The sequence below is a fragment of the Physeter macrocephalus genome, unplaced genomic scaffold, assembly GCF_002837175.3.
Source record: "Physeter macrocephalus isolate SW-GA unplaced genomic scaffold, ASM283717v5 random_739, whole genome shotgun sequence".
NCBI lineage: Eukaryota > Metazoa > Chordata > Mammalia > Artiodactyla > Physeteridae > Physeter > Physeter macrocephalus.
The window spans coordinates 23,384-49,226 of NW_021146025.1; the positions used below are offsets into that span (position 1 = coordinate 23,384).

At 50.0% G+C, this 25,843-nt stretch overlaps 1 protein-coding gene across 1 annotated transcript; it reads left to right on the plus strand.

The window, feature by feature from the left end:
• Positions 1-14,027: 14,027 nt before the first annotated feature.
• Positions 14,028-20,427, plus strand: LOC114485215 (dehydrogenase/reductase SDR family member 12-like; the record flags this gene model as incomplete). Its single annotated transcript, XM_028486227.2, has 3 exons — positions 14,028-14,203; positions 18,327-18,460; positions 20,137-20,427. Coding segments are annotated over exons 1-3 (481 nt in total), but the record flags the coding sequence as incomplete, so codon positions are not given.
• Between the last annotated feature and the right edge of the window lie 5,416 nt (positions 20,428-25,843).

Here is a 25,843-nt window from a genome sequence, read left to right on the forward strand (position 1 = left end):
AGACACCTGGGTCATGGTAGGGAGCCAGGAGTTGGAGGGCAGAGCAACAAAGGAGGGGGAGGAGAGGGGACAGGGGGAGGAGAGGGGACAGAAGGTAGGAGAGAAACAGAGAAAGATTCATTAGGAAAAGTGCGCACGCTGGAGTTGGAAATGCTGCCAAGGAGTGAAATTTCATTTTGAAGAATTAGAGCTGGCGAGAACGAAGGCATCAATCCTTAGCATCCTTGGTGGCCTTTTAAAGATGTGTGAATTGCTTTGGACAAGGGATTCGTTGACTGAAGTTCATCTCTGCACCCAGAGTTTCCCTGTTGCTCTGGTTTGCTTCCTTAGCCTTGAGGTCAGTTCCGTGGCACCCCCTGCCTCCGGTGACCTGCTCTGCCTCCCTCCAGTGACCACCCTCTGGATCTGGTCATCATCTGGAAGTGCCCTCCTCCCCGATCCCAACTAAATGTTAGTTGTTTAAGCTGCCAGGTCTGTGGAATCTTGTTAAGGCAGCCCGAGCTGACTAATACAGACACGAAGTGTTTTGGGGCATATTGTTCTATGTAAAACAAGCCAATGAAATGCACACCTCTTTCCTCACTTTAGAAACAAAGGAATTGAGGACCAGTTGGGTGAACGAGTTGGCCAAGGTCACGTGGGTCAAAAGTGGAAGAGCCAGAGTATAACACCAGGTGTGTCTTCGGCCAAAGCTGGCAGGTGCCCTTCCCACCAAGCCCTCCTGTGTCTCTCAGACTCAGGAGAAGTTCCACTGCATATCCTCAGGCCTCAGGCTCAATACGTTAAAAACATAACTCAATCTTCCGTATTCATTTGGTGACATGCCCAAGCTAGAAACCAGGGATGCTCCCAGCTCCTCACCCGATACAACCAATCAATAGCGACCATGCTGGGTATACCTCCAGTAGTTCTCCCCCACTAGAATGGAAGGGCAGGGTCCAGCTATGCTTGGTTCACTGCTGTACATCCAGCCCAGCACATGTGTGGGGTGTGGCCCATTAGAGAAGTCCTGTGCTTGAAGTTCCAACAGTATGGGGCTGCTTCTCATGTCCCTGCCCGGACTGTGTGCTCATACTATCCTGGGACCCCTCTGCTCCCAGCCTGACTCTTTCATAAACATCCAGACAGGTATCACCTCCTCCAGGAAGGATTCCAGTATCTTTCTTTACTGGGTTAGAAATCTTCTTTGGGCTTATCTGTATTCTCTTATTTTCTACACTGAAAAGTTATCACTTATGAAAGATAACGAAACCTAAGTGAAGTGATTAGGCCAGCATTTGGCCTGTATGATCTCATTTAATGCTTATGCTAACCTAGGGGCTGTATATTATTATCCCTGGTTTGTGGATGAGAAAACTAAGGCTCAGAGAAGTTAAGTCACTTCACCCAGGTCCACAGTGAGTAAAAGGATGAGATGGATGTCGGTCCACACCTCTGACCACCATCTACACCGTACTACCCAGGTGCTTAAATCAAAGCTATTAAGTCACAGGGGTTTTTCCTAAACCGGGAAAGTGCTCCCAAATGGTCCAGTTGCCCAGGCTTTCTAGGAATAAGATTTGTAGCCTGGCTGAGGGGCAGAACATAAGAAAAAGGAAGTGAGGGCTGAAAGGGGTCCAGAGAGCCACTCACATAGAGCTGATGCATCCAGGGAGGGCTTCCTGGAAGAGGGTGTATATTCCAAGCCCCTGTGAGCAGGGAGAGGTGGGAATGGGAGTGGCATGGCAAAGATGAAGGGTGGTGGGTTTGGTGACAAAACCCTGTACCTCTTTGTGGTCGGGGTCCTCGTGCTGGGCTTACTTGTGCTGGGCAGCAGCTGTGTCCACGTGTGGTCCAGGTGGAGGTCTGCTGCCGAGGAAGACTGAGAACCAGCCCCTCCGGCACATGCACGCACACATGCATACATGCATAAGTATGCACAGGCACATATACACATGCACAAATACACACAGGCACACGCACACACGCATACATGCACAAGCACACACAGGCACACACACATACACACATGCACAAATACACACAGGCGCACACACATATACACATGCACAAATACATGCACACACACATATACACATGCACAGATACACACAGGCACACACACATATACACATGCACAAACACACATATACATGCACATACATATACACACACACGCACACACACACACACACACACACACTGTTGCAGGAGAAGGGCACGCTGTGAAAGCAATAAAACCTTCCCTGCAGGCATTTAAGAATCCACCAAAATGCTGAGTATTCTAGCAGGCTAAAGAAACGCTGGCCTGCCTGGGTCTAGGAAAGGCACTTTTACTCTTTTCAGAGTGAGGATTTTGTATTCATAAGAGTTTTCAAAGGGGGTTTTGTTTTGTTTTGTTTTGTTTTGAGAGGATGAGGCAAAGAATGGGAGACCTTTTCAAATCACAGTTGCAGTTCCAATGACTGTTAGGGGAGAGAGGTTTGTTGTTACTGCTGCTACTGCTGGGTTGTCACTCAGCCACGGGCACCTTGAAGTTATAGAAAGAACAAGGACTTTCACACAAGACACAGCTTTACTCGCTATGATGACTTTTGTTATGAGAAGGAGAATAGTGCTCTTATTTAACGAGTCCACCTGCCTTTGGGGAAAGTTAAGGAGCATCTTTCCCAACCCCACATCAGCTGGGTTTGCTCTGATGGGTGGGGCCTCCCAAGGACAGCTGTAAAATCTGCCAAGGTCAAGGAAGTAGATTCCTGCTCGAAGCTGTGGGCTGGCCCGCTAGCCTGGCATCGCAGAGAGAGCGTCGCTTTCACAGCGTGTTCTGTGCTACTGCAGATCCTTTGCTTGGCCTTGAGAATGCTTCTTTCCCTGGTTATCTGTGTACATCTCTGTGATTCGCTGATGACATAAACCAGTTTCGTGTGTTTTGGCGGGGTTGCCTGCAATGTCGCTAATGTAGGTGCTTTTGGTCTCTGAGTTTAAATACTCTACAGTAGCAGATCTACTTAGTGCCAGACTAGGGTTTGGAAGTCTATAAATCCATTTGTTTGGAAGTCCGTGATGACACCAAACAGCCACCACTACCGTGCCCTCTCGCCGCCGTTGTGAGATGAGGTTCCTGGGAGCTGGGTGCCATGTCAGGGTGTCAGCCCCTGGGGTGAGGGGAGCCCCTATGCTAGAGAGTTCTAGATGAAGACTCTGTCATGTGTCACAGCTTCTGTCTGTCTTTACACGGAGCTGGGCTGCTGTGTGTGTGGGGGTGTGTGTGTACTTCATAATCAAACCAACCCCTGGGTGGCCACCGGTGTGGGCACCTTCCTTTATCAGAAGTGTCAGCTCAAAGCAAGAGAGGCTCACTCCTCCCCGTGGCTTTAAGAGAAAAGGACCCATGAGTCCCATGGCGCATATCCATCGAGTTTGGAGGCATCTGTCACCTGGAGTCACGTTTGGTCCTGGTTTCCTCCCAGGTAAGAAGAAGGTGCTAGCTTTGCCCTCTGCTGGGTAAAGAGGGGAGAGCCCTTATTCCACCCCTGTCCCTCTGGGTACTTTCTAGTTTCCTTTTCACTTGAGCCGTGAAGGAAGATCAGAGGGTTTGCAGCTTGCAGTTCCTGCCCTCATCTGTGATGCGCCATGGCGTTCTCGTCGTGCCTCACGTCGCCCTCTCCGTGCTGGGGGCCTGAGAGGGTCTGTGGGCGGGCAAGGTGCTCCATGGGCTCGGGGCCCAGACAGTTCTCTGGGCCAGCAATAAAATGAATGAACCCCAGAGAGCTCCTGTGCATTACTTTGCGGAGGGACACTGAGTGACTCGGGGTGACATCCTCAGTATGCTGTACCCACATGCTGGCAGCCTTTGAATGGTAATTTGTTAGGGCCTCCCTCAAGGGATGGTGAGACGCTTGTGACAAGGCGCATCTCCAGAAAGCCGTTCAGGGCCAAGGCAAATGGTCCACAACCGTGGTTCTCTCAAGGTCTGTCTTAATCCAGAGATGACATCCAAACTGTGTAGGAAGTGATGGGCTGCCGGCCCTTGAACTGATTCCATGAGTACCATTTCCCTCATCTGGGCTTTTGCTAGAAGATGAGCGCGGCAAGCTCACAGCTGTGATCACCGGCAGGGCGCTGGAGCGCGGACATTCTACACGCATATACCTGCAGACTGAAGCACCAAGGCTGACCCGAGACACGGCCACCCCTCCTCTGCAGGACGTCCTAAGGCAGTGGTATTCTGGGGAAATGAACAAGGTAACAGCTGAACTTTCTGGATGTTATGAAAACTCAAAGAAGAGATCCACATGGTTAGGAGGAATAATCAGTTGTTCCCTTCTGAGAAAAGTCTGCAGCCGAAAAAAAAGTGTACACTGAAGTCACTCAATTCTATTTGCTACGTTGTGCGTCATGCAAAAACGCCATCGTGATTCTACTCCTTGCCTGAACCTCTCGAGATGGCAGTTGGATGCGGTAAAATGGGATTATTCCATTGGGGTCAGCCACACTAGTGGGTCTCAGACCTCAGTGAACATCAGAACTACCCCCAGCTTCGTTTAAAATGCTGAATCACCGCCCACAGGTACTCTGATGCGTGGGTCCCCACTGATGCTGATTCCATGGGTTGGAGAACCGCACATGTGCCCTCAGGCCACACAAGAGGCACAGACTGACCCTGGACGGTCCCATCCTGGCGGTGACCATGAGGGCAATATGATGTTACTTCCAGTGTTTCATGTTATTTCCGTCTGGTTTATCGTAAGAAGAGGCAACGTGGTCAGTAACTTCCAATTTTGTGTAGCTGACTCTCGTGCTTCATTTCCTTGGGGGTATTTTCATGTTGATGAAATGAACTTGGTCACTTTGTTCCTCAGAGTGCCCTGGGGGAGAGACTCCTCCAAGCCTTGGGACTCTACTTGTTCTTAAACCAGTGGGATCACCACAGGTGCAGACTTTCCCCTCGGAAGCCGACAACCATCAGGGGCCTGTTCTAGGCAGATTTTGCTCCATAGAACTCATAATCCTCAGGTGGATTGATGGGTTTGTAGTGGAGATTCTAGAAAAATGAATTAACAGAAAATCCTTCTTATTGATTCTAGTGGTAATTTTTCTTTTTACGAGTATGGAACTAAGAAGAAAGCAGATCTCTCTTTTATAGAGATCGAATTTCAATAGTTCGGTTTTCAGGTCAGCTGGTGTCGTAGCATCCAAGTTATCTTGGATATCTTGGGAGACAGCATTTTGCTATTTAGCAGAAGGAAACTAGGAGGTGGGTGTTTCCATTTTTTAAATTGAAATACATATATATATATTCTTTTTTATATTTGTTTCCATTATGGTTTATCACAGGATATTGAATCCAGTTCCCTGTGCTATACAGTAGGGCCTTGTTGTTTATCCATTTTATGTATAAGAGTTTGCATTTGCTAACTCCAAATTCCCAATCCATCCCCCTCCCACCCCCTCTCCCTTGGAAACCACAAGTCTGTTCTTTATGTCTGTGAGTCTGTTTCTGTTTCATAAAAGTTCATTTGTGTCATATTTTAGATTCTGCATATAAGTAACATATGATATTTGTCTTTCTCTGTCTAACTTACTTCACTTAGTATGATAATCTCTAGGTCCATCCTTGTTGCTGCAAATGGCATTATTTCATTCTTTTTTTTATGACTGAGTAGTATGCCATTGTCTATATGTACCACATCTTCTTTGTCCATTCATCTGGCGATGGACATTTAGGTTGTTTCCATGTCTTGGCTATTGTAAATAGAGTTGCTATGAACATAGTGGTGCATGCATCTTTTCGAATTATATTTTTGTGTAGATATATGCCCAGGAGTGGCATTGCTGGATCACATGGCAGCTCTATTCTTCGTTTTTTGAGGAACCTCCATAGTGTTTTCTGTAGTGGCTGTACCAACTTAGATTCAGGAGGTGGGGTGTTTTCAAATACATCTTCTATTGTTTTCTCTGGAACGCTTCCTTAGATCAGTTAGCTTTTAAAGTTTAAACTTTCTTACTGCATTGTATGGAAGTATAGTTCCACTTCATAGGAAAAGAAAAGGCAACTGGTACTTTCTGCAGGTTTGTACCATACCAGATATGGTATTAAGGGTTCACATATATGGCACGTTCTAATCAGGCTCCTGAAAAGTCTCATGATTCAAAAGCCCTCTGTTCTGATCACCTCCTGTTCATTCCATTGGTGATAGAGGGGTTCCCTGCCCTAAATAGGGTGGCCAAACACACAGCACCTGACATTGAACAGATGAGATTGACAGCCTTTTTTGAGTCACATATACTCACAGCCTGGGGAGGAGGATGTGGCCTGCTGTGTGATGCCACATGGAGACTGCATGCAGAAACAGAGTGAACAACCGGGGCTGTAAGGGGTCCCGCTTTGTAGTAACAAGAGGGTGGGGTAACCTCTAGTTCTGCAGGAGGATGGGATTGGTTTGTCTGAATAATTTCACAGGCTGGCAGGGAGGTGAAGCCTGTGAGGCTGCCGAGAGGGTGGGGTGTGGCCAGTCTGACTGATCAGGGAACTAGCCGGGTGAGGAGCCTTCCCCGCTGGGCGGGGGGGCAGATCTGGTGAAAGCAGGGGACTCTCAGCTAGGCCTTTGGGCCTCTCTGAAGCTCAAAGATGTCAAGGCAGCCCCTGAAATATTACGCCTTGCAATTACGCCCTCCAAGATCAATCCCTGCCTGTATTCATTGGCCGTATTCCCTGGGTTACTTAGTCCTGGATTCAAGTCTGGCTTTGAACTTTCTCAGCCACCAAATCATCAGAGGAGATATAATCAATGATAAGATATGCATTGTCCATGAAATTCACCACCCCCAGCACTATCCAGGTGAGAACACTCATAGTCTCCTTCCTGAATAGCTCCGTCCCTGGTCGACAGCACTGAGCTCCTGTGAATGATTTTCCCCACAACTGCAAAAATCTTGCAGTCTGATTGGATTCTTCCAAGACGAATTTTTTTTTTCACTCTTTATCTCTTTACTTTAATATTTCAGCCTTTAAAATGTCCTGTAGCCTGAACTTTTCCATAGCCGCACACACAAAAAAGGCATTTTGCAAATCAATCTACAGTTTATAAGTGTGTTTATAAAGAAGGCAGTTTCAGTTCAATTGCCAGTCCTCTGGGGCGAGGCGTTGTGGCCCAGCTTCTCCTGGTCCCTTGTGCCAGCCCAGCGGGGCCGCCCCAGCCGCAGCAGGTGTTGAAGCTAATGGCTCACACCTGCAGCCTTTCCTGGAGCCCTTCCTTGGTTGGGTAGAGCCAGCTTGTGCATGAGTTACCACTCCCTCGCACATGCGCACGTATACACGCACGCAAACGCGCGCACGCACACGCGCGCACGCACACACACACGGTTATCCGTTTCTAAGGACTGATCGGGACAAGAGGGCATCCCAGCTTCAGGGCAGGTCAAACTCTGGTGTCATTTATGCGCCAGGGCTCCCTAGGGGGTCAGGCCAGACTTCACAGAAGGCACATCCTTTCCCAGCTTCTTCCTTTTTCCTGTCCTCCCTGTCTTGCATTCCGGTTTCTCCTGAGACCACTCCCTCAATACATCACATTAAGTGAAGCTCCACTTCAGGCTCTGCCTCTGGGGAACCTGACCCAGGACAGGGCTATTTTGCCACAGCTGGAGGCAGGAGCTATATCAGTAGTGTAGTCCCTTTTATAAGCCCTTTTATTTCCTAAAATGACTGTTTTAAAACCTTGTTTTCTTTATAAGGGTGATATACGCTTATGGCTAAAAATTCAAGTAGTGTCAAAGGCTATAAAAACTTAAAAGGTGACCTAAATGGGAAGGAAATCCAAAAAAGAGGGGATATATGTATACATATAGCTGATTCACTTTGCTGTACAGTAGAAGCTAACACAACATTGTAAAGCAACTATATTCCAATAAAAATTAATTTTAAAAAGTAATATAAGGCAATTATGCATATTAGGTTAAAAAGTGATGTGATCATTTAGTTTACTAATTAAAAATTTGAAAAAATTTAAAAAAATAAAAAGATTTCAAACCCTCCCGTAACTCTTACTTCTTCTAGTCCCCCAAGAGATCCCCAGCATTCATCTTTTAGTCTCTTTTCAGAACATATCTGTATATATTTAAGCATAAATATGTGATTTTTATATAATTTACATCACATTATTCATACTACTCTGCAACCTGCTTTTTTCCACTTACAAACCAAGAACTTCTTTCCATCATCAATGCAAAGAGACCTGCCTCAAAAATGACCAATACACATAAGACTCATTTAAACAGGCACTTTCTCTGTAACTGTCGGGGCCGATCATGTCTGTGAATCAAAATGGAAAAACTAGTAATTTGACATTTTATTTTGCCAAATGAACAACTGAGAGCTCAGTTTGACAAAGTAGTTGTCAGTTCCCCCCCTCGTGTGCCTGACTGAACAGATGAGCCTGACTGAACCCAAACTCCCTGTGAAATGATTGAGGAACCGATTAGATCAAGGGCACGTGACCCACCCGAGGGCAACTCAGCGGTCCCCAGCAGTGGATTAAAGCCCGCGAGAGAATAGAAGTTGAATTGGTCTGTGTTATTCACGTCCACGAAACCACATACCTAAGGAGCAAACTATCCTTCCAATAGGGCATCTGTGTGTGAGCGTGTGTGTATGATTAAGAAGCTGTATTAGGCAATGAACACAAGACGGAGGCAGCACCTGAATATCACAGAAATTATAAAACATGTTTTAAGATACATAACAAAAGTAATAATTAACCACAGAGCAATACCATCTCACACCCACTAGGATGGCTACTATAAAGCAATAGCAAAACCCAGAAAATAACAAGTGCTGGAGAGGATGTAGAGAAATTGGAACCCTTGTGCACTGTTGGTGGGGATGGAAAATGTTGCAGCTGCTATGGAAAACAGCATGGAGGTTCCTTAAAAAATTAAAAATAGAGCTGCCATATGATCCGGCAATTCCACCTCTGGTTATATACCCAAAGGAACTGAAAGCAGGGTCTTTAGAAGATATTTGTACACCAATGTTCACGGCAGCATTATTCACAATAGGCAAAAGGTGGAAACACCCCAAGTGTCCATCGAGAGATGAATGGATAAACAAAACGTGGTGTATACATACTACGGACTAATATTCTGCCTTGAAAAGGAAGGAAGTTCTGACACACACCACGACATGAATGAACCTTGCAGACATTATGCTAAGTGAAATAAATCAGTCACGAAAGGACAAAGACTGTATGATTTCACTTATGGGAGGCCCCTAGAGCAGTCAGATTCATAGAGACGGAAAGCAGAATGGTGTTTGCCTGGGGCTGGGGGGAGGGGGGAGGGGGAGTGAGTGTTTAACGGGAACAGAGTTTCAGTTTTGTAAGATGAAAAGCTCTGGAGATGGACGGTGGTGATGGCTGCACAACAGTGCGAATGTACTTGGTGCCACTGAACTGTGCACTTAAGAAAGGGTTAAGATGGTAAATTTTATGTTACGTATATTATACCACAATTTAAAAATACGTAAATAAAATCATGTATTCCTCAATCCTTCCAAGCCTCCCCAGAATGATGGAATCACCCAGGATTAAACAGCTGGCAAGGGCAGGGCCATTTAGACATTGCACGCATATATAAGGGCACACGTGCTCACAACAACCCAGTCTCACTCTTAGTTGACTGAGGTCTTAGTGTCCCGCCTTCTGTCTCTGAGTGCCTCTGACTTGGGGGAAGGGGGGGAGGTAGGCTTGGGGGGGGGATGCTGGTGGAGGGAACGGAGAACTCGCAGCCACCCAGTCAACACAGGAACCAATCAACCAACCAAAAAGAGGAAGGAGATGGTAGATGATAGAGGAAGTTTCCAGCCCCACAGAAGCGACTGAAAGAAGAAACTGAAGAGAAGCCACCAGGAGAAGTGTCCCATCCTTACAGAAAAGGGGTTAAATGTGTGGGGTCTGGACCCCGACTGTCATGTTGGAATCCTGGCTCTGGTACTTTCTAGATTCTAGTGTGATCGTGGACACGCCTTGAAATTCTCTGTGCCTCAGTCTACTCATTTGAAATGAGCTTAGAATAGTGCTTGGCACATGGCAAGTAGAGTATAAGTATTTGTTAAATAAGAGAAAAGGTCGTGTATTTCACCCTCACTCCTATGCCTCAAGGACTGGGTGGTTTATAGTGCCGTGTAGAGGGGAAACTGAGGCTCCGAGAGGTGGAGTGTCTTCCTGTGAAGAGGCATCAGGGCTGAACGCGCGTCTCCTGCCGCTTGACCCCAGGCCTTGCCACTGCGTGTCTGCCGCCCTCTCCCTGTCCCTTGGAGGCCCTTCTCCCGAGCCAGCGGTGGGAACCAGGTGGTACAGGGAGCATTGGTCAGGGTGAGTCACAGCAACCCCTCAGAGCATCAGAGCATTCATCTCTGGCCCCTGAGCCCCACCGGAGAAAGCCGACTGCTTTTGCACTGAGGACCTGTCTGCCAGGAAACGACAGCCCTAGAAACAGACTGCGTGAGACTTTCAGACCAACACAGGCCCTGTCTGCGGGAAATCATTTCCTTCATCAGTTCCGTTAACAGGGTGACTGATCGACCCAGGCATCACGACTGCCCCGCCCTTGGCCCATCTCGTCCACGGGCCTGGTTCTTGGAAGGTGGACAGGGCTAGGGAAAGAAGGTGCGCCTTTGTGTGTTTTTTAATTTGAATGAGTAATTCATGAACATAGTACAAAATTCAAAGGCACCAAAGGGTGTTTGGCGTAAGCAGAGTCTCTCTCCCCACTGACAGATCTCTTACCAGAGGCCTCCGCCCCATGATTAGCTTCCTGTGAAAGGAAGGACACCCTTAAAATCCATGGATTTGCCCTTCAGGGAGTTGGTTCAGATGGGCAGCAGACGGTTGCCCCCGGGGAGAGCGAGTCTGTAAAACTGGTGGCATCAAGTGACTTGGGGAGGCAACCAGAGAGGCAGTTCTGAGGGGGGTTCTGCCTCCTGCTGGGTGCCCGTGTGGGTGGGTCGTTGTCTGCCATGTCATCCCTGGGCTGCTTCTCTCCTCAGTGTGAACCCCAAGAGGCAGCCTCGGGTTTCTTATAAGCCTTTTGCAGTTAAGGCTGGGAGCGCCCATCCCTTCTCGTGAATATGGAAGAGACCAGTTCCTTAATCCGTGTACAGACAGGGTCAGGACACTGAGGAAAAACAGGGATCAGCATCAGAGACCTTCCTCCCGACCCTCCACCCCACCCTCCTTCCTTTTTGTTCCCTTCCCTTCGCTTTCATGTCTCTTCCCCACCCCCAGCTGCACACTAAACACGTACAATGAGCGCTGCCTGGGCTTCCCATGGATTTATGATTTATGGTTATTCAGCTTATTACCTAAGTGGTTTTGCCAGGTAAAATATTAAGGCACCACTGCCATTATAACCTTGTCTTCCATGATCTCATTGGCAGCTGGTGTTGCCATGACAACTGGGCTGGAGGAACTGGTACTGAATTTCAGTGGAAGAGATGCAAACACTGGTGTGTGTGTGTGTGTGTGTGTGTCTGTCTGTCTGTATGTGTGTGCGCACGCAGACTTCCCGTCCTGTGTACCTGTTGTGCAGAAAGCCATGGACTTCTCAATCCTCACCTGCTTCTCCTTCCAGTTTGGTCAAAATTAGCTTCAGGGCTCTAAATCAATTAGAAGCAAGCTTTAGAGGATGATTTCTTTGTGTGGCTTTTGAGTAGCAAATTGGAACCAGGGACACAGAAGAAATATCTTCGAGGCTCTCTACCCACATGAAATGAAGCAGCTACACCCACTGGATGTCGCTCTTTTAAAAGCACCTTGGGCCTAACTTATTTAACATCTTTGTGTAATTCTCTTATTAGTCATAGAAAGTCAGAGCTGGAAGGGGCCCCAGATGTCATCTATCTAGTCTCCTTTTCATTTAGATGAGAATATTGAGGCCCAGAGAGGCTAAGTGACTTGCCCCCATACAGTACGGTCCAGTGAGAGGCTGTTGGCTCTGGAATCCCACACTGCCTGGCTCCGGTCCTGGCTCCAGTGTGTATACACTGTGACCTCAGCCAAGTGACTTACCCTCTAAGTCTCAGTTTGTTCATCTGTAAAATGGAGATAATAGTGAGAACAACCTTACTAGGTCATTGTAAGGATTAAGTGAGATAATCCACAATATTTGGACATATTAAACCCTCAATAAATTTTATCACTATTTCCCAGGGTAACACTGAGAATCAGTGACAAAACAGAACTAAAATCCAGCTCAGCTAACTCCTACTTAAACTGGACCCTTTTCCCATTAATCCCATCCTGTCCTTTGTTCCTTTTTTGTGTGTGTGTTGCTTGTCATCCAGGGGAGACTGGAGTTCCCTTTTGAGATGAGGCTTGTCTTTTCTTAAAACCTCCTACGAAGTGTGTACAATGCAGTCCCTAGTGGATACTTGTTGATTTGAGGATAAACGTTACATGCTTCATGCACTCATGGAACGTGGATGGAATGTACACGGCATGGGTGTAGCGCAGGAGGGAAAGAATGAGAAGAAAACTTGAGGGAAGTGAACGTTTTTTGATCACCTCGAATGAAACCAGGCATTTTGCTCAGCTCTTTACGGATGCCTTTAATCATCACAACAAGCCCATGAAGTGAGCATATTCATTCCCATTCTACCAACAAGAAAACTAAGAACGGAGTAGGCCTGCAGCATCCCGGGGTTTACACGGCAGGTTGAGAGAGCTGGGTTTCCACCCACCGTTTTACTGCAAGGTGCTGCTGATGTCCTCAATACACTGTGTGGTTCAAAAGGATTTCTTAGCCCCTCTGTGAGCCAAAAGCACATTTCCTGAGGAGGGGAGAGAGATTCAGAGCAGACACATCCTTTCCATCACTGACACAGAGTGTGCAAAGCAGTTGTGTAACTCTGGGGGTCCAAAATGTTCTCCCGGTCTAACCTGACTGGCACTGAAAGTCACACCACGCTGGGTGACTTTACAGAATGCCCCTTGTTTAAACTTCCTTTCATCACTCTGTCAAAAGTAAGAGCAATGCCGTGCAACCTCACAGTCCTGTTCAGAGGAGCAAGCTGTTCTGGGGAAATTTGTTTCAAAAGGTATTCTGCATTAAATACACGCCCACTTGGGAGGGGGCAGTGATCCTATATCGTCTATCCTAGGTAATGAGGCCATTAAACCAGCTGGTCTCTGCACATTTTATGTAAGGGTGTCTCAGTCTCTGGGTGAGTTGGGTAAACCAGTACGGAATTTAACCGAGAGAGGTTTCCTAACTGGGACTTAGAGCTGGAGGTCAGATGTGCCCGGTTCCTACATATGGGGCCCAGAAGGGGCTGGATGACTTGTCTAGGATGTAGGCTGACACAGCCACTCCGCTTTTTTTTTTTTTTTTTAACTAACACAGTATGTTTATTTGGCCTTGGGGGATCTGGGACGCTGATGAAGACTTGGAGGCGGTAAAGGGCCCCACCCTGACACTGCAAGACGCTGCAGAACTAGTGGCACAGGTCTGTACTTTGGAGACAGACTTACCTCTCCGGAGGGAGAGAGACCCAGCCCTGCCTCTCCACGATCGTGTCACTGTGTGCACGTTACTGACCTGACTTATTGCACCTGCTGAAGAGGCCATGTCCCTCCGCTGAGATACCGGGGGCATTTCGTGAAATAAGGTAGGTGGGAACTTAGAAAATGCTAGTTTTTCAGTAACCCCTATGATAAACCCATCAGATGAAGACATCTTTTTAGTATCAGTAAGCCTCATCGCTTTTATTCCACACAATTTTCTGGGTCATCAGATTCTAGGAGGTGCGCTTCGGTGCCATCTTTGCAGCCTAGTCATACCCCCAAAACGTGCTGACGCCCGGCTTCGACCCAGAGGTGACTATGCGGACCTTCAGCGCGGCCCGCAGCACAGTCTGCCCTCCCTCTCCCCAACCCAGCCCTCCGAGGCTGGGGCTGGAGGGGGCACTGTCCAGAGCCGGGGCAGGAGGGGCGTTCCAAGTCGTACGGAGACGCCGTCGCCTTCCCAGTGGAGAAAAGCCCCAAAGGCCGCGGTTTTTATGTAACTGGGATGATGTAACCGCTGGCTGGCCCGGGGTGTTGGGCGGGGCGGGGCGGGGCGGGGGCACCGGGAGCGCGGGCCCGCGAGACTCTGCGTGCGGCGCCCGCCCAACCATGCTCCTCTACCGCAGCGCCGCGTGGTTCGCCAAAGGCCTGCGCGAATACACCAAGTAAGGAAGGATGCAGAGGGTACCGCGCCGGGGGCCGCGGGCCGGGGCTGCGGGCTGGGGGGCAGGCCGTCCGGGTGTCACGTGGCCCGCCTCGGCGCGCGCGCGCGAGGTTAGCGGGGACGCGCCCGCGACTTCCCCGCGATCTCTTGGACCCACCAAGCGACGGAGGCGCCCGCTAGCTGGCAGCCCGCGGGCAGATGTACCGGCAGCCGGCGCGACCCCCGCACCTGGCGGGCGTCCGGGGGCGGGGCTGGCGTCCGAGGGCGGGGCCTTGCCGCACAGGCCCCACCCAGCGACGTCAGGCGGCCCAGGCGCCTCAGAGCCTCCGGGGTGTTCCCTTGGCACCTTGCTGGGCGGGCTCCGATACTGCCTCCGTGGGGCTGTTTTCGGCGTCAGACGGGGTTAGTTCTGAGCTGCTAGTCGAGATTCTGTTTAGTACTTTCCTGGGTGTGATTTTTCCCTCACTAATCGCCTGCGGCTTGTGGACTGTGACCTCTCCCTCCAGCTGGAACATTCCGGGTGCGGGTTGCAGGTCGGCTCTGCACCCAGTGTGAGCTTGCTGAACGGTGCTGGGTGGTTTCACCGGCCCCGTGATCGCCCTCGCTGTGGTTTTAAGGGGTGGCCACTTCTGGCAGATGGAGAGATGGTTTTTATCTTAGAATTAGTTAGGCTTACGCAGTTTGGTTCTCACCCCTGTCTGAAATCAGAAATCACCAGTGGAGAACTTAGGATACCATTTTCGAGGCCCTCCCTCTAGAGATCTGACTCAGTTGATGTGCACTGGAGCCTAGACGGACATTTTATTTAAAAATCCTACAGGTGTTTCTCCTGTGCGTCCCAGTCATCTCTAGGAGACTTCCTCTCCTCCCTGCACTAGGGTTTTTATCAGTTCCTAAGGCAGCCGGGGCAAATTTCCGTCATACCAGGACTCCAGGCATCCTTCCAAGGGGAGACAGCTACCGCTGCTCCCTTCTCTGCACCCCACATCCTTTTGGAAAAAGTGCAGACCCTCCTCAGGGGCCAGTGCTGCGGAGAATGTGGGAAGTGTAGCCGTCAACCCTGACCCACTGAATTTAGGCGAATACCGTGGCCACCTCTTTCAAAGGGGTGTACAGGCAGTGGCCTGGCCACCATTTGCTGGATCTTTCCATGTTAACACAGAATGCAGCATGAAAAGTTTGAGTCAGCTTCCTGCCCCAGGAAAGCAGGCTTCTAGAAGTCTCTCCCCAGACTCTTCCGTGAAGTTGGAGGGGTGCGAACTTAGGCGGGTTTCCCTGCTATTATGTATTTAGTGAATTGGAGGGAAAGACAACACCTTACTTTGATTCCAACTTGAGAGTCTGTAGTTTGGGTCTACGGTGTATTTTCTTGGCACGCCAGGATTTTTATAAAGCTTCCTTATATTGGGCCCCTAGGCAGCAGGATCTAGTTACAGTTTCCTAAACTTGCCCGAACCTAAGAATTTCCAGGGGGTAGTTCAGCTGCAACAACTGACTCCTAAGCTCCTAGCATGTGTGGGTGGGACCTTAGCAAATTCCATATTGGATAAACTGGGGGAAGCCCGCCGGGGAGCTTGATTCCTATATTCGGGGGGTGCAGGAAACACTAAGTACAGTGGTTGCTCATCTTGAATCAGAATCACGTGGAGGGCATGTGAAACCACTCACTGATTGCTCGGCCGCACCCTGGAGTGCCTGACTCTGTGGACAGATTGCCGGGTGGTGCTGATGCTGCTTTTCTGGGCACTCTGGGCACCACTGGTGAGGTAGAAGGTGCCCTAGGCTGGGGTGTTGCGCCTTATCACCTGCCAGCTCATGACCTTGGGTAAGTCATTTATGTCTCTCTATGTCTAAAAAATAAGGACTGATATCAAGAGTTCATAAAGATGAAAAAAGAGGGTGGGAGGATACAAAAAATACTAAGTTGTCTTATTAACAACAGACTGGATCAGGATGGAATCCCTGTGTTGAAGGCAAAGGACAAAGGGAGGTATGACGTGTCCTTTAGCCCAGGCTGGCACCGCCCACTTGGCAGCTGGCTCACAGCCTGGAGTTAGAGGAAGAGGTTTAATCCACAGGAGCCGTCCCCAGGAAACCTAAGGCTCTAATAGGATCGATGTGGTAGCCCAGAGGTTAAGGTCTCCTCTAGCTGTGTGTCACAGAGAAAAGCCTCTCAGCTTCCTGCCGCAGGAGGAGGGGGCTCTTGGGCCCGGGTCCCTGTGGGGCATTTACTTGGGGCATGTTCTCTGGCCTGCGCTTCTTCTGGCCCTGTGGTGGTTTGGAAAGCTCTTCCTTGCTCCCCACCCGTGCCTTGTCCTGCCTGGGCCCCTGTTCACTGACCTCCTGGCCCTTGATTCTTTCTGAGAAACCTCTTTCTTCTGCAAGAAGATCTTTTCACAGTGATCCTGGGACCCCGACCTGTGGGAAAAAACAAATCTTCCAGCTTCATCTTTGGTTATAGTTTAAATTACTCTCAAAGGCCCTAATGATTTGAAGGGCTCGGGGGCTGGGGGTGGACAACGAGATTAGTTTTGAACGTGAAAGGTATTCACGTCGTTATTAATACTAGTAATAATGATAGCAACTACTGTTTATTGAGTTCTTAATTTATTCCAAGTGTGTGATAAATGCCTCACATACATTATCTCACCCAGGCTGCCCAAGAAGTAGCTTTTATTATCCGCTTTGTGCAGATGAGGAGACAGGAGCTCAGAAAGGTTAAGCCAACACATGAGACGGCACAGCTGTTAAGAGGCAGAGTTGTGATTTAAATCCAAGTTGTTTGATCCAAAGCCCTTTATGATTGATATTATTTTTAGTTTCAAGTCAGCCTTTCAGGAGGCCTTGGAACAGCCAGCAGTCTCGCTCGCCCCACTACGTGGCCCACTAACAGCAGAGGCAATGGAAAGGGCATTCTCTGAGCTGCCCTGGACGTTTGGGCGAGTAACAGATTGTGAGAACAGGAACATTCTCTTTGGTCTCTTGACTGTGAGACCAGGGCAGTGACTGCCCCTGTGGCTAAACCAGACCCAAGCTCATAAACATTCTTTGGCCCTCTTCACCAGCGTCCAGGCATGTAACTGGCAGTTGGGCTGTGCCAGGGCATGGGGCAGGAGACCAGCTGTTGGCAGTCTGTGTGTAAACAAGGCGCAGGGCGGGCACTGGGCTTCTTCCAGAACCTCTGGGGGAAAGAGCTGCGTTCTGCATCGCAGGGAATCAGCCCTTTGGGTGAGAGACACCAGCTGAGACCCCAGCCTGCTGGTGTGTGGGGAGAGCTCCGCCCTGTGGGTCTCTTCCTGCCAGTCCCCCTCCACTCTACCTCCAGTCCCCTCAGCCAGTTTTGTACCTGGGAAATACTAGGACAGTAAAGCTAGAAGAGGAGGCTCAAAAAGCAGAGAGAAACAGTTAAGGAACTCAGGGTTGTTTCTATCCAATATGATGCCTTTGTGCAAATTAGAAGAAGCACCTCCTTCTCTGTGTGCTTTGCTGTCATCCTGCAGAAAGTTGTCCTGATGCAGATAACGAATCTCTCATCACTGTGATCGGAAAGGCGCCCCCTAGAGTTGTGCAGCACACACCCTGTGGCCCTGAAGGAGCCTTGCTTCCTCTGAAGGCGTGCAGCCCTCATATAACTGCACCTGCCCCCTCCTTCATTCCCTACGTGCAAATCTACCCACTTTGCCGTGGTCCTTCTATACCAGGGTAGAGACACCTGTCCTGCGGTGCAGTAGGCATGATGTTCCTGGTCTCCTAAGCTCCTCTCTGCTCCCCCCACTGTGGGAAAAAGGCCCGCCCCCAAAAAAATCTATCAAAGGGTTTTTCGGGGTGGGGGGCACCTCCTGGTATCAGAGGCAGTCAGAGAAAGGTAGGTAGGCCACCAAATTGTTGCAATCTCCAAGCATTTTCAGTTCAGGAAGCTAATGGTATAGGAAATGTCGGCCTGGAGAAGATGGTGGTGTTTATGAGACCAGGGAGGATAGCAGGGGGAGAGCCCAGGAAGAAAGGGGCTGTGTGATGTGCCGGGAGAGAGCGCGATGCCCAGCGCAGAATTAGGCTTTCTCCCCACAGGAGATTGCGTTCCCAGCTACTTACGGCCATTCCTTCTGTGGCTCTGCTGCTTCCAGGAGTGGCTATGAATCTGCATCCAAGGACTTCATCCCTGATGACTTGGAGGTCCAAGTCCCTGGAAGAGCCTTCATGGTCACCGGGGGGAACAGCGGCATTGGAAAAGCAACTGCCTTCGAGATCGCCAAGCGAGGTGAGCAGCCTGCTAACTCGTGTGTGCACTGGGCCCCGAGGCCAGCCTGTGGCCGGTCCACACCGGGGAGAGTGCCTTGCGTCACAGGTCAGGAAGGCCCCAGCCAGCCCAGCCAGGAGCCCTGAACAGTGACCCTGTGCTGATGGGCACAGCTGCCAGCGGTCTGGGCTGTGCGGTGAGCTTCAAGCTAGAGGCGGACAGAGCGAGTGACTGAAGGAGGCTTTTCTCAACACAGTTAATTCACAGGAGAGCTGGGGCTCTGTCCACATGTCAGTGTTTTCTGATTAAGAACAGTGAGGGGCTCCGGCCAGCCCTAGGCGTCTGAATCACCAGTGGAACCTTAAAACAAAAAACACCTGGATACTTGGTCTCCAGTTCCTGTCTTCTCAACAAGAACGGGGTCGGGGGTGGGAAGGATACTGGGAGTCCCTCGCAATTTGCCTGTGGACCCTAGTTAAGACCCAGAGCCCCCAGGATAACGGGAGAGGGGCGTGCAGTGAACTTCCTTCTTCCTTCCTGGTGTCCAGCCTCCAGGTCTCGAGCAGCTGGAGACAGCCTCCCCTTTCTCCTCCCTAAGCTTGATTTGGGGAAGCGCCTCTCTGGGTGCCCGTAAATTATTCAGGCAGCTGAAGTCTTCCTCCGGGTAAATGCCAGAATTTCCTGCATGAGCTCAACTGCCCTAGGTCACTTACTGGCCCTGTGGTGGCTAGAAAAGCCTGCCGTGTCTCTCCAGAGCCCCTTCTCCAGGAAAAATGGATGTTCCGGCAGAAGTTGGGGAAATGAGTTGGGAATTTATCACTTTTCAGGATGCTCGAGATTATTTTTTTCTCTAAAACTGTTAGGCATTTTCCAGGGGAATAGTATACCATTTGGAGTTGTATTTAATTATCTGCCAAGTCAGGGGGAAGATTAACTGCATCTTAGCAACTGGGAGGTACTCTGAAGAGTTGTGGGGAAGAGGATAAAGCAGAGGGGCTGGTTATGTGATTAGCGTGTAGCCTCCCGTGAAACAGACCCCATTTTCAAAAGCAGCTGTTTTAGGTGAAGAAGGCAGGTTCCATAATGCTTACTTCTTAACTGCCGCAGACAAGGCAAGTCCCCTTTAAATAAGCCTTGATTGATGACGGTATGGCTTCTGCTGGAATAGTCTGAGTGCCATTTATGGATTCAGCCATTCAGTAAATATTTATCGAGTTCCTGCTGCATATGAGTCAGTGCTCCTCAACTTAGGCTGAACATTAGACGCCCTGGGGAGCTTTTAAAACATACGCAGGCCTGGTCCTGTCATCTAGAGCTTTAAAAACTTCCCAGGTGGGTCCACAGTGCAGCTAGGTTGAGACCTGTGTGTCAGGTACTCTGTAAGATGTTAGGGATGCAGGTATGACAAAAACCGACCCTTCTCATCCTTGATATATTCAGACCCTTAAGTCAGGACGTTGTCCCGGGTGCACCGTCAGTCAGCTCAGGTGGGCAGGAGGACGGGTTCCAAGATCACCCTCTCTCTTACGTCTGCTGCTCTGACTATGGGGACCATCTGTCTAGATTTTCCAGAATAGTCTCCGTTTCAGGTACTCTTTCTGTGAGCCCATATGTCTTAGTCCTTCATTTGGAAAAGCTGGTCTCCATAGCTGTCACTGTCGCTGTCCCTCACAGACGGTTTTGTTGAATTCCACCAGGTGGCACAGTTCACCTGGTTTGTCGAGATCAAACCCGAGCGGAAGGTGCCCGAGGTGAGATCATCAGGGAGAGCGGGAACCAGGTGAGCTGCTCTGTGCCCCTCCTGCTGGGGGGGTTCCTGCCTGCGGGGTCCGCAGTGCAGGGGGCTGGACTTCTGGCCACGCTTCCCGAGTTGGCAGTGGCCTGTTTGTGCTTCCGCTTGGGAGGCAGCCTCAGCCAACAGAGCTGGAGCTGCGCTTTTCTTTTTTCTTTCTTTTTTTTTTTTTTTAATAATGTGTTACAGGACAGAGGTCCTATTTTATTTTATTTTATTCTATTCTAGTCTATTTATTTTTGCTGTACAGCAAAGTGAATCAGTTATACATATACATATATCCACTCTTAAAAATATATATACATACTTATTCATTTATTTGGCTGCGCTGGGTCTTCATTGCGGCACACAGGATCTTTGTTGCCCCGTGCGGGATCTTTAGTTGCGGCATGTGGACTCTTAGTTGCGGCATATGGGATCTAGTTCCCTGACCGGGGAGCAAACCCGGGCCCCCTGCATTGGGAGCACGGAGTCTTAAGCGCTGGACCACCAGGGAAGTCCCCATATATCCCCTCTTTTTTAGATTTCCTTCCCATTTAGGTCACCACAGAGCACTGAGTAGAGTTCCCTGTTTTATACAGTAGGTTCTCATGAGTTATCTGTTTTATGTATAGTATCAGTCGTGTATCTGTGTCAATCCCAATCTCCCAGTTCCTCCCACCTGCCCCCTCGCTCCTCTGAGCTGCACTTTTCAAAGTCTGGGCTGGACTCAGGATGAGGGGGGCAGTGAGGTTTGATCCCACGCCCCGTGAAGGCATCAGTGCCTGCTGGGGAGACATGATACGGACGTGGCACTGCTGGGGTCCCCCCCACAGAGGGAGGCCACGTCAGTGAGACACATCAGAGGTGACTCAGGGTGAGCCAAGCTGTAAACTGACCCAGTGGTCTTCGGATAAAGAGGGACAACAAATGACATTTTGGCCTTGATGAGAGCCACTTCCTCTCGAGAGCTTTCAGAGCTGGCTCACGGTTTGTGGGCTTCCTCTCCTGAGAGAGTCGGAACCAGGACTGGCTACATAATCTGTAGGGCCCAGTGCAAAACGAAGGTGTGGGACCCTGGTGTTAAAAGCCTAAGAATTGGAGGACGGCGAAGGCATAGCATTAACACAAGCGGGGCCTGTACTCCAATAAAAAGTAATTAAAAAAAAAAATTCCCCCTTGAAGCCACTCTGGCTGAATAACACAGTAGAATCTCTAATAAGAACAAAGGTAACAGTTCCAAAGTCCGAAGTGTTATTGCTAGGAGACTTAAAAATCATCACAGTAATAATGGAGGGAATGAGTAATCAAAACAGAATTAAGAAATAAAAAACAAGCAGGGCCACTTGTGGGGTCTGTGCACCTGTGCAGGTGGTACCCCGGGGAGCCGGCCCCGATGGAGGCCCCTGAACCCCCAGTGTCAAGTGGAGAGGAGGGGGCTGGCTGGCAGTGACCACGGGCCCCTCACCTTCGCTCCGGAGCATGTTGCTTCCAGCCCCACCTGGAGTTTCCTCCTCTGTCCTGTGCACCTGCTCCTCCAGCAACTGCCCATAGCCGAGGGGCGGACAGCGCCCCGCGCCCTCAGGCTTGGACCGCGGCCAAAGGGAAAACAGATGCCCCAATCTAGAATGGACTATTTTGCCTCTGCTCATGAAGGTTATTCCACGTCTTGAAGTAACGTTTTCAAGGCAGGAGACTTTCCGCAGACTCCGCAGCCTCTTGCCATCAGATTCCTTCCGGAGGCTTAGGGCTGGCCGCGAGCTCGAGGGTCTCTAAATCTTCCTCTAACGTCTGCAAGGGCAGCTGCGATCTGGGGGCTGCAGTTCTTGAGATGGAAAGCTGGCTGTCTGCCTGCTGATAACTTTCAGTGGTACTGCTGCAGGATGCAACAGGAATACTAATCTCAGGCTGTGGGCAGAGGAGGCTTTGTCTGGATTCCAGCCCGCTTTGGTTTGGGCTATGTTTTTTTACCAAGTGGATGTATATAGAAAAAGAGGACACGATGCTGTTTACGCCGTTGAGACCTCCTTATGTCCAGCTGCACTGTCTTTGGGAGGTAGTGCTGAAAGGGGGAGCAAGCATGTTTCCTGGGGCGGGGGGAGAGGGAGCCCTTCACCTGCGGCCTGCCCCCGTTCACGTTCACAAACCCACGGGCAATCCTCTCCTCTTTGGTGTTTGTAAGTGGCCGCCAGTGCTGAGCGCTCGGAGGGTCCGGGGCGGGTGGTGCCTGTCTGCTCATCCCCGCGGGTGTGGTTTCCCTGACTCAGCGCATCCTCCGGGCTCTTCCCCGGGATCGGCTGCTCCTTCGTGCTCGTAAAGAGGCGCCACTGCCCAGCTTCATCGGGGGTACATGGGAAGGAGCGGGGCTGCCATCTGTGTGCCGCTTCTGCACTCACGAAGCCTTGTGAGCTGGGGCAATGTGCTCAGCTTCCCTGAACCTCAGTTTCCTCATCTGAAAAGTAGGGGTGATACTACTTTGTTCATTTCTGAACATCTCTTTGAGTGTGAACGTGTCAGGCAGCATGCTGGGAGCTGGAGATTGACGCGGTAGAGGCAGCACAGCCCCTCAACAGCCTTGTAAGGATTAAGCGACCAACAAGCATTTTCAACAAAGGATGTGCTCCTCCCTGGGCCCGCCTGATCTGCTCTGTATCACGGTGGGGCGGGGAGGTGCGGATGGCGTGGCTTCCGAAGTATGTGCTCCCCCAGCTCCCACGTCAGCCACCTCGTGCCTGCGTTTGACCAGCGGCGGGTATTAGAGGAGGATCGGGAGGAAGGGGGACACAGGATATCTGGCCTCTGTGGCACCAGCTGAATCTCCGCTGAGGTTCCTGCTTTGGTGGCGGGCCCTGCTCTCAGGCTCGGGCCACACCACCCCCTCCCGTTGCTCCTCCAGCTGGTGGGCGCTCCCTGCTGCTTCTGGTCTCCGCGTTTCTTCACCAGTCCCACCTGGGTTCTCATCTCCCTTCTCCTCTGGGAAACCAATCCCTGCACCCAGTTCCCTCTGTTGAAAGTGGTTTCTGTTAGACCCTGGCTGACATAACATGGTGGTGCTATGACCTGGGAAGTTCAGGGCATCATAGTATGTACAGCTCTCGATCCATAGGAGCTTTTACTATTATTGCTGTCATCAACATTGTTTACGCTAATATTATTACTACTCCCAACCTTACATTCTCTGCTTTTCAAGTTCCCTAGTTCTCTTTCATCAGCGCTTGGGCCGGTAAAGCAGGGAGGGCACTGGTGGGACTGGTCCTGGGTGCATAGTTGGGTGGACATCAAGGAGCGCTGGTCCTTTGGGCAGGAGAGCCTGGGTGGGGTGTGTGGCAGGCCAGCCGAGCCAGGTGCGTGTGGGCAGGCTGGGCACCAGGGAAGGACAAGGTCCCGTGGGAACCAGCTGCTGGGACACGCTGGCTTGGTAAGATCCGGTGTGTGGAGTACGGAGAGTTCAGCATCCTGCCACCCCCGTGGCTGGGCAGTGGTGCCTCTTTACAAACTCACCCCCCTCTTTCTGGAGAGGGTGTGTGTGGCCCCAAGCTTCGGGGGAAGGAGTGCTTGTCACAGAGCAAACTCCCAGTGCAGCAGCCACTGTGTCTGGCACAATGTTCCCGACGGGCCCAGGAAGCGAGTCAGAGCGGCCCCTCCTTCCGCTTCTCGCTCCATGCAGTTCATCTCCATCTCGCTGCCCGGATGGAAGGGCACCAGGCTTTTGTCTGGCAGTTAGCTCCTTGGGCAACTTTTTTTTTTTTTTTCGGCCACACCGAGTGGCGTGTGGGATCTTAGTTCCCCGACCAGGGGTCGAACCCCGGCCCCAGCAGTGAAAGCACGGAGCCCTAACCACTGGACTGCCAGGGAATTCCCCATGGGCAACATTTTTAAAAAAATAAACTTTTAAATTTTAGAATAGTTTTAGATGCATAAAAAAGTTGTGAAAATAATACAGACCTTCCATTTACCCCACACCCATTTTTCCCTTTGCTAACCTCCGTCTTACATGAGTATGATTCATTTGTTACAGCAAAGGAAGCAATATTGATACATTATTACTAACTAAAGTCCATTCAGATTTCCTTAGTTTTTACCTAACACCCTTTGTCTGTTCCCAGATCCCATCCAAGATCCCATGTTACATTTAGTTGTCATGTCTCCTCGTGGCTGTGACAGTTTCTCAGACCTTCCTAGTTTTTGATGACCTGGACAGTTTTGAGGAGTGCTAGCCAGGGGTTTTGTATACTCTCCCTCAACTGGGATTGGCCTGTTGTGTTTCTCATTGATTAGAATGGAGTGATGGGTTTCCTGGAGAAAGATCACAGAGGTACAGTGCAACCTTTTCACTTCCTGATGTGGCTGGAAGGTGCTGTCAATGTGCCTTCTGTCTTGTGGAGATTGATCCCATCAACAGCAAAACACCAAGATAAAAAACAGGGGTTTCTACTCTCCAGTTTTCCCAGGCCAGCGTGGAATTCCACCTTCTTAAGAATTACTGGTTTAGCTTCCTGAGTACTAGACATTAATAGTAACTGTCACCTTGTTCCTACATAGTGATTTCTACTTCCAAGGGCCCATTCATGTACCGTCTCCCCTTTACCCTTCAAACTCACCCTCTGCCCTGGGTAGAGGCTTCCCGTGATGTCATCTCATGACTCCTGGGCCACCCAGCAGCTAGATGATGGTGGTTCACCTACAGGAAAGATCCCAGTTGAGTTTTGCTCAGTTTCAATAACCAGACTTGTATTCCAGGTTTAAAGAGTGAGTACGGGACTTCCCTGGTGGCACAGTGGTTAGGACTCTGCACTCCCAATGCAGGGGGCCCAGGTTCGATCCCTGGTCAGGGAGCTAGATCTCACATGCATGCCACAACTAAGAGTTCACATGCCATAACTAAGGAGCCTGCGTGCCACAACTAAGACGCGGCACGACCAAATAAATAAATAAATATATATATTTTAAAAAGTGAGTATAGGGCCCCCAATGGCCCCCCTCGTCATGTGTAGATCAACAGATCAGGGTTTTACACACTGGCACCTGCCTGGTTCCTTCCCCCGGTCACAGCAGACTGCTGGCCTCTCCTTCTGGGTGCCTTTGGGCTTCCTAGTTTCTCGCAGAGGGAGCCAGATGATTGCCTTCACCTTTTCAGGATGCTTCCTTTCCCCAGGCTCCAAGGTGGATTTGTCTGTAATGGCGAGTCCCTTTTCCCTGCTGCCGCCTCTTTTTAATTGTGCGATGCCTTGGGTGCTTCCAGGAAGCTCAAGGAGATTGAGAGATGATCAGAGTAAAATTGATTTTAGCTCACTTGAATTTTGTTGCTCATTTGAATTTTGTTGTTTCTTTGAGCCTGGCTTTGTGTGAGTGTCGCAGCCCTGCTGGTGGGAGGCGGTTCCAGGGTGGTTGCCGGGAAGTACTCAGAATGAAAGCATTAGGTGTGTGGACGGGGTTTGCCGTCACTGGTAGACGCTCACGGCTGACACAGGCGTTGAGTCAGCAGCCTCATGTCCCCTCTGTCTGGGTGAGGGCCTTCAGAGACTTTTTAGGAGAGCATAGTCCTCTACGGACAATGCTTTTCCTCTCCCTTGAAGGCAGAGGAAGATTCAGTTGTTCCAGACTTAAGCCAAATATGGTATTCAAGCTGATTA